We start from the raw sequence: 12105 nt of genomic DNA, 5'->3' as shown, positions 1-12105 counted from the left end.
AGCCACTGCACCCGGCCGAAGATAAATTATTTTTATTGAGCAACAGACGAAGTATTTGGGGAATTCTTATTTTTAATAGGAATTGCGGTCCCACACTTGGGACAGCAAGGCCGCCAGCCCCGACTATAATGGGGAGTAAGGGACTGAACCCATCTGAGAAACAGCAGATTCACATCCCCCATCTCATGCTAACCTCACACTTGCTTTCCTTGATTGTAAGGAACTCACCCATACAATTTCCAGTATTTCTCATTCTCTTTGGTCAAATACATACTGAATTTTTATAGTTAAATGCTTACATGGTGTGACTGCTTTTACCATTAATATGTTGATGATTTCCAAATTAATTTCTCTAGCCTTAATTTTTGTTCCTGAGCTACAGATTCAGAACCAACTACCTATTTGGATGTCTCCAATTAAAGTCAACTAGATATCTTAACCTGCCTAAAACATAACAATTGATTCCACTCTCCATGACTCACTTGTACCAAAAGCCCTTCTTTCTTAGGCTTTCTTAGCTCAGTAAATGGCACACCATCTCCTCAGCCAAAAAACTAGGAGTGATCTTTGATTCTTCCCTTTCTCTCACTCTGCATAAAATCCGTCAGGAATGTTTATTTAGCTCTACCTCCAAAATACATCCCAAATCTATCCATTTATCTCTCTCAGCACAGATGCCAAGCTAGACAAGCTATGCTCATCATTCTACTTTGACTAATCTGTTTCCACTCTTAGCTTTTCTATGGTCCATTTTTCTAATAGCCAGTGTTATCCTTTATGAAACATCCACTCACTCAGTCACCAAACATTTATTGAAAGTGAACAGGAACTGGGGATACAACAGCAAAGCAAAGTATATCCCTGTGCTCAGGGACTTACATTCCAGAAGAGGGAGAAGCAGTAAATAATTTTGTACAAATGCAACAAATATAAAAAATTAAATGTGATAAACTAAATCATGTTCCTCTCTTCATAAAAATTTTCAAATAGTTTCCCAAGGTGGAAGTCCAAATTCCTTACCGTGACCTTGTTACAAGATTCTGAGATCTGGCTTCTGTTTGTCCTTCCAACCTTATGTGTCCTACTCGATCGCACTGCAACTTGGCTCCAGTCACACTGGCATTCTTTCTATTCTCTCAAGTTCCAAATGCTTTCCCTTCTTCAGTCACATTTCCCGTATCTGGAATGCTGTTTCCAGATCTTGGAAAGGTTGCTTCCTCTTAGCTCAAGTTAACACTTCAACAGAGTGAATTTCGCTAATTCAGCTCCCCCATCATTTCCTCTATCAATTACACCTTTTTGTTTCATAGCACTTATTACTTTACAGAAATTGTGCTTATTTGTTAACAGTATCTGTTGTCCCTACTAAAATGTAAGCGGGCCAGGCGCGGTGGCTCATTCCTGTAATCCCAGCACTTTGGGTTTACCTAGCCGAGGCGGGGGATCACGAGGTCAAGAAATCGAGACCATCCTGGTCAACATGGTGAAACCCAGTCTCTACTAAAAATACAAAAAATTAGCTGGGCATGGTGGTGCGTGCCTGTAATCCCAGCTACTCAGGAGGCTGAGGCAGGAGAATTGCCTGAACCCAGAAGGTGGAGGTTGCGGTGAGCCGACATCGCGCCATTGCACTCCAGCCTGGGTAACAAGAGCGAAACTCCGTCTGAAAAAAAAAAAAAAAGTAAGCTTCGTGAGAAGAGGAATCTTAAGATGCTGTTTACTCAAGTGTCCCTCAAAGTCTAGAACAGTGCCCAATATAAGAGGATACTGATAAATATTTTTTCAAAGAATTTACACACGCCTATGGTCCCAGCAGTTTGGGAGATCGAGGTGGGAGGATCACTTGAGCCCGGGAGTTCGAGGCTGCGATTGCGCCACTGCGCTGCAGCCTGGGTGACAGAGCGAGACCTTGTTCCAAAAAAAAAAAAAGGATAAATAATGACGGAGTATATAATTAAAGGGCCTAGTCTCTCATCCAGCCAGGCTCCGCCTCCAGGAACCACTGACACTCGCGCCCTCTTCCGACGCTGCGTGGGGCACAGGAAGTAGTCTGCGCAGACGCCGTAGAACCGCGGAGCTTTCTGGGTAAAGATGGATGCCCACGATCTCTTTCGGCGGCTTTGCGCGGGGGCCAAATTCGACGTGAGACGCTTCTCGGCAGACGCAGCCCGATTCCAGGTACTGTACCCAAGGGACCGAGGCCGGACAAGGAGCAGGAATCCGTGAACGAACCCGCTGCTGGGGGAGGCCGGCGCACATGGACACCCGTGGCCTGGCTCTCACCATCCTTGGGGTATTTTCCTTCCTTTTGTGTTGAGCTTACCTGCACACCTGGTCCGTTCAAGCCTTCTGAATAAACTCTTTAACTATCCTGTTGTAGACTTAGTTGGGCCTGGCACGGAAACGCTCTTTCCTCCCTCTTATTCAAAGCAAAGTGGGAATCCTCCTTTCAAAAGGAACTTTTTCTCCGAACCTGGAAGAAAGGAATTTCGAAAATAGAAACAACCGAAAATGGAGAAAACGGATTCTCTCACTGTAGTCTCCCCAAGTCTGGTTTGGCTGCGTATAGTTGTACTGGGCATGGTTCTTTTTATTGCTTCAGCCCCACGGCTTTAGTAACGAATGAGAAGAGCGATTTAGAAATGGGGGATCTTACCTAGAGAAGTAGTGAGTGATGAATCAGGGGAAGTCAGTTGGGGCCCACTTGGGGAAAATCTTGAATGTCCACTTTGCTGTTTGGGCTAGGGACTTGCGTATGTGTGTGTGACATGTTTCTTCTTTCTCTAACTGGTGAGTATATACTCTGGAGCCAGATTATCTGGGTCTAAACGCTAAGTGTGCCAGTTACTAATTTTGAGAACTTCCTTAAGTTACTTAATTTCTGAATGCCTTGGTTTTCTCATCCGTAATACTGCTGTTTACCTTGTGGAGTTGTAAATATGAAGCAATTTAATATGTATAAACATGCTTAGAAATCTGCTTGACATTTAGTAAGCATGTATGTGTTCATTGCTAATGTTAATTTGTTACTATTATGAGGTCAGAGAAGGTCTCTTCAGGTTCCATTTGCCCAGACAAATACTTGGTGAAAGGGTAGAAAAGATGGAGAGTCACCGGACTCATGACTTTACTGCCAGTCTTGCTTGAATGAAAGCAGTGGTATTCTTGTCAGTAGGTTTCATTTTAAATTTTTTTGGTTTTAGATAGGAAAAAGGAAATATGACTTCAACTCTTTGGAGATGCTGCAGGAACTGGACTTTTTTGGAAACAAGAAGTCTGTCCCAGGTGTGTGTGGAACATCACAAGCACATCAGAAGCCCCAAAATGAAGAGGTAAAAAAAGAGAGCCTAACTGAAAGGAAGAGGGAGCAAAGCAAGAAAAAAAGGAAGACGATGACTTCAGGTTAGTGTTTGATTTCTGTTACTTTTTTCTCTTTAATTTTTTTCAATTATAAAAATAATACGGGTTTGTGGTTACAAGTCAGATAATAAGGTCATTTGTCAGTTAACGGCACTCAGGTTGTTTCCAGGTATTTGCCATTAGAAATATTGTTACATTAAAAATAATTGTAAGTAAAGATATTTATACATAAATCCTTCTGTACAGGTACTGTTATTTCTGCAGAATGGCATCCCAAAAGTAGCATTATATGGTGAAAGGGTATGTACACTTTCTTTGAAAAGTGCTACAAAATGACTTCCTATGTTCTTGTCAGTGCTGGTGTTAATTTTTTTGCCAAGCTAATGAATGAAACTATTTTGTATTTATATTTTCTTGGTAACAGCAGAGGTCAAGCATATTTTTGTATGTTTTACTGGACATTAACATTTCACCTTTTGTGAATTGTTTGTTCTTACTCTTTGTCCATTTTCCACAGACTGGTGTGTGTGTGTGTGTGTGTGTGTGTGTGTGTGGGTTTTTTTGTCTTGGGGTTATTTGTCTTTTTTAAAAAAGGGTTATTTAGGGTTGTTTGTCTTTGTTAGGGTTATTTGTCTTTTTTTAAAAGAAAATCTATGATATTAACTTTCCTAGCTATTTACCTTTTTTTTTTTTTGTAAACACTTGGGTTATACAATGATGAAAAGTAACTTTCATTCCTACTGTTTATGTTCAGTCCCTTGTTTTCTCCGGAGGCAACCACTGTTAATTTATTTTGTATTTTTCTGGGTATACTCTATTCCCATGTATTTATGCCTCATTGGAAGAAAACAAGTAATTCTGTGTAGTATTTTATATACTTCATAAACAGGATTACTGCATATACACTGTTGGGAACCTCTCCTACTACCTTCCCCTTTTTTAAAAACAATGTATCTTGGAGGTTGTTTGAAATCAGTAGAAAGTAAATTGTCTTCTTCATTTTAACACATGTATCCCATTGTGTATTGCAAAATTGATTGAGCAAGTTTCTGTGCAATGGATATTTATAGTTTGTTTTCACCTTTTTGTTGTAGTTTTTCAGTGTCATTCAATTTATCTTTGCATGTATATCTGTCCCATAAATTCTTAGAAGTGGAATTGCAGAGTTAACCAATACATTTATCCACCAGAAACATTGCATCTGTAGAAAGTACTTTGCCTTGTTCATTGCAACACAGCTTAGTAGCCCATCATGCATTGTAGGGATGGTCCATGATTGATTTGACATGTTACTGTGTGATGGATTTAGCGCATTATTTGTATGCTTTTGCTATTAACAATGCTGCAGTAAAAGTCATTCTTTTTTCCTCGCTGCAGAGAAGTTTGATAAAACCTTTTACCAACATTAATTAAAAAAAAAAACATGCCACAAACTTAGGAAAAAGATTCAAATGTTGGGCCACCAGAAATATACATCTATACTTTAACCATTTTGGCAACAAATGTATTTAGGCCATAGATCTTTGATAAATGTGTAGTCATATATCTATTTTTAACTAGAAAATTGAAGAGCTTGTGAGTTAGTAATGATTTGGGTCTATTAGTATCAATTGTCTCATGAAGGGAACAAATTTTTTTAAAAAAAGTTATTCTACTTTGTGATGCTTTCCAGCAAGGTATGAGAAATTTCTCTTTTTGTAAATTTGTGTCTTCATGTACATTGTACCCTTATTGTACTACATTGTTCATCTGTTTCTTCTTAATTTATTAAACACTGTATATTGAGGAAATTAGCTCCATGTCTAGCATATTATGTTTACAAAAATGTTTCCAGATTGTCTTATGTCATTATTTATTTATTTACTTTTTGGCCTTCTGTGCATTACGTTTGTTTTTTAAAAATTCTAGGCTGGGTGCAGTGGCTCATGCCTATAACCCCAACACTTTGGGAGGTGAGGTGAGCAGATCACCTGAGGTCAAGAGTTTGAAACCAGCCTAGCCAACATGGTGAAACCTCGTCTCTACTAAAGTAAACTATCTGGACATGGTGGCAGCTGCCTGTAATCTCAGCTACTTGGAAGCCTGAGGCAGGAGAATCACTTGAACCTGGGGCGCGGAGGTTGCAGTGAGCCGAGATCATACCATTGCTCTCCAGTCTGGGCAACAAGAGCAAAACTCCATCTCAAAAAAAAAAAAAATTCTAGGCTGGGTGCAGTGGCTCACACCTGTAATCCCAACACTTTGGGGAGGCTGAGGTGGGCAGATCACCTGAGGTCAGGAGTTTGTAACCAGCCTGGCCAACATGGTGAAACCCCATCTCTACTAAAACCACAAAAAAATGAGCTAGACGTGTAATCTCAGCTACTCGGAAGGCTGAGGCAGGAGAATCACTTGAACACAGGAGGCAGAGGTTGCAGTGAACCAAGATTGCGCCACTGCATTTCAGACAGGTGACAGACCAAGACCCTGTCTCAAAATAAATAACTTCCATGTTTTCTTATTTGTGGTTTCTCTTTGACCCTATGGGATTTTATTTATAGGAAACTAGAATTTTTTTCAGATGTCTGAATAATTGTCTTAATACCATACATTGGCATTTTGTCTCATGTTGATGAATTGTTTTACTACCATATGTTGATAATCCATGTTTTCTCCACTGGATTTTAATACAACCTTAATTGTAAACTTAATTTCCATATGTATTCAAGTCTGTCTCTGGACCTCTTCTATTCTGTTTCTGAGATGTACACCAATACTAGCTTATTTTAATTTCTATGACCTTATATATTACAGAATCCAGTAGAGTGGTGAGGCATACCAATATTTTGGGCAACTCAATATTTTCTTCCCATGGTAATTTACAGAATCATTGCAATCCCAATTAGAATTCCAGCAGACTTTTTTTTAGAAATTTCTGCTAAAGCTTTGGCTAACTTTCTTCAAACATTCTCATAATAAGCAGATACTATTCTCTGGCCTTCCAGAAGGTCAACAAGTAAAATGCCTTGAGCATCCAAAAAAAACCTGTTGCCATTGCCTTTGCTCTTGATTGGTCCACTTTTGCTTTGACTGGACCACTTCCACCTTCTGGTAGCCATTGGTTTAAGTGTGCTTTGTCTTCATGATTAAACTGGTAAAACCATGTTTCATTTTCTGTTATAGTTCTTCAAAGAAATGCTTTAGGACCTTGATCCCACTTGTTTAAAATGTCTGTTGAAATCTCTGCTCTTGTCTGCAGCTGATTTTGGAGCAGTGGTTTTGGCACTCATCAAATGGAAAATTTGCTCAACTAATTTTTCATTAAGAATTTCTGGGGTGGTCTACGGCTGTACTACCCTGAACGTGCCCTGTCGTCTGATCTCAGAAGCTAAGCAGGGTCGGGCCTGGTTAGTTAGTACTTGGGTGGGAGACCACCTGGGAATACTGGGTGCTGTAGGCTTTAAAAAAAAAAGTAAGATGGCCGGGCACAGTGGCTCATGCCTGTAATCCCAGCACTTTGGGAGGCCGAGGCGGGTGGATCACAAGGTCAAGAGATGGAGACTATCCTGGTCAACGTGGTGAAACCCCATCTCTACCAAAAATACAAAAAAATTAGCTGGGCATGGTGGCACATGCCTGTAATCCCAGCTACTCAGGCGGCTGAGGCAGGAGAATTGCCCTGAACCCAGGAGCTACCTGGGAGGCTGAGGCGGGGGATTGCTTTAGCCCAGGAGTTTGACAGTGAGCTGTGATCATGCCTATGTACTCTAGCCTGGGTGACAGAACAAAAATACGTATATGGTGTAAGCCAAACCAGTTCAGGTGCCTGTGATGATATTGGCTGTTGTTTCTGCTGTTAATCAACAGTCCTTCAATTAGGACATGAACAGTTTTTTTCCTTATGAATTGATGTGGGTGATCTGCTGCTACAGACTTCATCTTCAATATTATCTTGTTCCTTCTTAAAACAGGTTTTCCATTTGTAAACAGCTGATCTCTCTGGGACATTGTCCCCGTAAACTTTTCGTAAAGTATCAGTGATTTTTTTCACCGTAAATTTGATGTTTGTTCTTGCTTCAGTTTTAAGCAGAGTTCATGTTGCTTTTTTCAAACTGCTGTCATTTCCTTCTTAGTGTCTCAGACTAGATCCAGTTCAGCCGTATTATAACAAGTTGGTATGAGTTTATTTCGGTGCAAAAAATTTTGAAGTTTTTGCATAGTTTTTTCATAATAATGGATTTTCCATGAACTTTTTGAAGATCCCCTTATTTATGGATTAGTGAAACAGAATAGCTAGTCCACAGACCCATGTATATATGGTCAGTTAGTTCTCAACAGAGGTAATAATGTAATTCAGTGGGGAAAGGAAAGTCTTTTTGACAAACGGTGCTGGATCCATGTGGAAAAAAGTGAACATCAAACCTATCTTTACATTGTAAGAAAAAATTAACTTCAAATGACTCAGACTGAAGTTTAAAATCTAAAACAAAGTTCTGGAAGAAAACATAAAAAAATCTTTGGGACCTTGAGATATGTAAAGTTTCCTTAGAACAACAACAACAAAAATTTTTTAAATAACTGATATATTGGGCTTATCAAACTAAAAATTTTCATTCTTCAAAAGATAACATTAAGAAAATTAAAAGGCAAGCAACAGATGGGAACTATTTGCAAAATGTATATTAAACAAAAGGACTTGTATCTACTCACTAAAGAAAATATACACGTGGTGATAAGCACATAAGATATTCAACATCAGTAGCCATGAGGCAAATTAAAACCAGAATTTATTACTACTACATACCCATTAGAATGGCTAAAAATAAAAAGAATGACAATACCAAGTTTGGGCAAGAATGTACAGAAACAAGCTCTCACAGCATTGATGGTAAAATGGTACAACCACTTTGGAAAATAGTTGGGTGTTTTTTTTTTTTTTTTAAAGTTAAACATATATCTAACATATTACCCAGCTGTTCCACTTGCCAGTATTTACCTAAGAGACAGAAAAATACACATCTTCAGAAAGACTTGTACACAAATGTTCATAGCAACATTACTTATAGCCAAAAGCTGGAAATGACCCAATTGTCCTTCAATAGGTGAATGATAAACTGTACATCCATACAATGAAATACTACCTAGTAATAAAATGGTAAGTTGTTGATACATGCTGTAACATAGATGAATTTCAGAATAACTGTCTTGAGTTAAAGAAGCCAGACAAAAATTAGTACATATGACATGATTCCATTTATATAAAATTCCAGAAAAGGTAAACTAGTCTATAGTGGCAGAAATTAAATTGGTGGTTGCCTATGCATGGAGTGGTGAATTATAAGGGGAGAAGTGATAGAAATAACCTTGAATGTGGTGATGGTTTTTTGGGGTATGCAGATATGTCAAAACTCATCAAATTAGATACCTTAAATATATGCAGGTTATTGTATGTATTTATACCTCACTGAAGTTGAAAGAAATTAAGCAATTTCGTAGAACTAGTCTTTGCTTATTAATCTTAATTTTTTAGGTTATTCTTCTTCTTTTTTTTTTTTTTTTAAGATGGGGTTTCACCATGATGGCTAGGCTGGTCTTGAACTCCTAACCTCAGGTGATCCACCCACCTCGGCCTCCCAGAGAGCTAGGATTACAGGCGTGAGCCACCGCAACTGGCCTAGGTGATTCTTACATATTTATTCTCCCATACAAATTGTTAAGTCAGCTGGTCCAGTCCCCAAAACAATCCTGTCACTACTTGTAATTGGTTAGTGTTCTTCATAGATTTAGAGAGAATTGCTGTCTTTATAATACTGAGTAGCTCAAAGTATTGTATTATGTTCATTGCTATTTTATTTTTATTTTTTTGAGACAGAGTCATGCTCTGTCACCCATGCTCGAGTGCAGTGGCATAATCTTGGCTCACTGCAACCTCCACCTCCTGGCTTCAGGTGATTCTCTTGCCTCAGCCTCCCAAGTAACTGGGATTACAGGCACCTGCCATCATGCCCAGCTAATTTTTATATTTTTGTAGAGATAGGGTTTCACCATGTTGGCCAGGCTGGTCTTGAACTCCTGACCTCAGGTAATCCACCTGCCTTGGCCTCCCAAAGTGCTGGGATTACAGGCGTGAGCCACCACACCTGGCCATTTATTGCTATTTTAAGTGAGATCTTTCATCATATTTATTTTTTAGTTGTTGATTATTTGCATATAGAGAACCTGGGTGCCTTATTGAAATTTCTTATTGTTTAAGTGGCTTTTCAATTAATCTCCTGTTGTTTTCAAGTATACTCGGTACACTTCTGAAACAGCCAGCAAAGGGAAGATAATGAGCTTCAGAGCTCTTTATCATACCAACACAGAACTTGCCTCTTCCTTTCCATTTTTATACATCCTATTACTTTCTCTTATCTAGTTTTTTTCAGTTGTATTTTTTCTTTTTTTAGTTTGAAGGTGTAGCCTGCTTGCTACACATACACCCAAGATTAAAACCTTTTCTTTTTTTGGAGACAGGGTTTTTCTCTGTCATACAAGCTGGAATGCAGTGGTGTGATCACAGTTCTCTGCAGCCTCAACCTCGAAGGCTCAAATGATCCTCCTCCTCAGCCTCCTGAGTAGCTGGGTCTGCAGGCATGCACTACCACTCACTCCTGGCTAATTAAAAAAATGTTTTTTAAAGAGATGGGCCCTCACTATTTTGCCTAAACTTAAAATTTTTTACTTTTTAAAAATATATTATAGAAATTACTTCCCAAGACGAAGTTGCTACTATACAGTGGATGTCATCTGTAGAAGCAAAGATTGAAGACAAAAAAGTTCAAAGAGAAAATAAACTAACTTCAGGAAAGTTGGAGCGTCTCAGAAAGGAAAAGGTTAGAAAATGTTTTGGCACCAAAAGTATGTATATTTTCTGACCTAATGACTTATTCACTGGACTTGGGTCATTCTGTTGGTAATGTGAATATAGTTTCATTAAGACAGAAGGTTAGTTACATTCATTTAGATTTTACTTTAATGAAAATGTAAAGCAAAGTAGGCATTTGTGCTGTAGCTGAAAATTTTAAAGTTTAAAATTAAAGATAATATATAAAATTCTTGACCTGCTCAAGTTTCAGGATTGATAATATGTTTAGAATTAAATTTTTAAAATGTCATAGCCTTTTTCAATAAACAAAATGTGGCTCCCTTTCTTCTCTGTATTGAGCTCACTGGTTTGGAAGGATTTCCTCTGACACAGATTAGAGGGTTAGCATTCTTAAAAAAGGTATTTTATGAATTGGGAATATGAGGAGTAGGATATGGAAGAAATGACAAATATACATTTTTTCTATCTGCTGTACACATGCCATGTTCCTGATGGAGAGGTATTTTCAGGTCACTTCAGGAATTATTATGGTAATGCTTCAGTAACCCAGAAACCGGAATTTGACTGTCTCTGGACCAGAGACTGGGGAAACAAACCAAATCAACACTACTAGACTCCACTTTTTGGCACTCAGTTTTAAAAAGTAGAGTTTCAGGGTAAATCATCAAAAAGCATTGATACTTTATGATAACCACCATATTAAAATAGTAGATGGATTAAATGCCTGTTTTCTGGAAGTTTATTTAAGGTTAGAAGTTATGATTATGATAATAACACATTAATATGAAGAAAGCATAGATATTTTATGAATATTTTCTATGAAAGGGCATGAATTATACCTAATATCTGTGATATTTTGGGGCTTGGATTTAACTAAAAAGTTTAATATGCTGCTAAAGGGTATCCCAGAAACTGTTAATGTTGCTTTATAACATCTGAGAAGATAATTATTTGGCCATATCTGTGGTGGCCTCTTTACTTCACTTTTCAGATAAACTTCTTGCGGAATAAACACAAAATTCACGTCCAAGGAACCGATCTTCCTGACCCAATTGCTACATTTCAGCAACTTGATCAGGAATATAAAATCAATTCTCGACTACTTCAGAACATTCTGGATGCAGGTTTCCAAATGCCTACACCAATCCAAATGCAAGCCATCCCAGTTATGCTGCATGTGAGTATGAAGATCTAGAATGCCTGTGACATTCCTTCCTCTGTGTGTTTGTTCATTGTCTTCCCTCTCTCCTTGAAATCTGTCTTTCCACGTCACCTCCCCTGTTAAAATCCTGCCTACTTGCTTTTAAGGTTCATCTCAAATCCCTGTGCCTCCATAAAAGTCATCTTGATCACTCCACCTGGATGTGATCTTTTTCCTTTACCAGTACCCTTGCCCTACACAGCTATTCTCCATGGTTTTGGTGTGTTCTTTTCCTTGCAACATTTATTTTACATTTTACACTACTGTGTATTTGCCCCATCATACTTATCTTTTTCATTTTCCTATTGTATAACCCCTTGAAGAATGGGAATTATGTTCTATTTATTCGTTATTTATTTAGTTTATAATGCCCAGGAACTATTCCAGAAATACAGATGCTTTCTAAAGTTCTTGAATATAACCTGACTTATTTTTTTTTCCAAAGTATACTTTACATACAAAAAAATGCATAGATTTTTAAGTGCCCAGTGAGTTTCAGCAATGCAAACCCTGTGTAGCCACCACTCCTGTGAAGATGTAGAACGTATCTATTACCCCAGACAATTTTCTTGTGCCCTTTCTGTTGAGTCTTCACCCCACCCCTGATCAGAGGCAACTACTGTTTTGATTTCTGCTGCTATATTTCTTATGCCTGTTCTAGAGTTTTATATGAGTGGAATCACACATTAATCTTTTATTT

General features: G+C 38.3%; 1 protein-coding gene and 1 long non-coding RNA gene across 4 annotated transcripts in view; one reads left to right on the top strand and one right to left on the bottom strand.

Moving 5' to 3' along the window:
* Positions 1-793: 793 nt before the first annotated feature.
* On the bottom strand, positions 794-2004 carry LOC128932261 (uncharacterized). Its single transcript, XR_008481904.2, has 2 exons — positions 1800-2004; positions 794-1663 (listed from the first exon to the last, which is right to left on the bottom strand). It is a non-coding gene; the product is annotated as an uncharacterized LOC128932261 (long non-coding RNA).
* Positions 2005-2071: 67 nt separating this feature from the next.
* DDX52 (DExD-box helicase 52) overlaps positions 2072-12105 on the top strand; it is a 28911-nt gene continuing 18877 nt past the window's right edge. For 2 of the 3 annotated variants that reach the window (XM_002748316.7, XM_035300783.3), the window contains exons 1-4: positions 2072-2178; positions 3204-3402; positions 10081-10211; positions 11196-11381. In XM_002748316.7, coding sequence (XP_002748362.1) covers positions 2092-2178; positions 3204-3402; positions 10081-10211; positions 11196-11381 — 603 coding nt within the window. In that variant the 5' untranslated portion in view covers positions 2072-2091. Of the gene's footprint in view, positions 2294-3203; positions 3403-10080; positions 10212-11195; positions 11382-12105 lie in introns of all 3 variants that reach the window. The other variant, XM_035300784.3, reaches the window with a different exon arrangement.

The sequence above is a fragment of the Callithrix jacchus genome, chromosome 5 (genome assembly GCF_049354715.1).
Source record: "Callithrix jacchus isolate 240 chromosome 5, calJac240_pri, whole genome shotgun sequence".
In the NCBI taxonomy this organism is placed as follows: domain Eukaryota; kingdom Metazoa; phylum Chordata; class Mammalia; order Primates; family Cebidae; genus Callithrix; species Callithrix jacchus.
The sequence above is the reverse complement of the archived record's forward strand: the minus strand, read 5'-3'. Positions and strand labels throughout refer to the sequence as shown.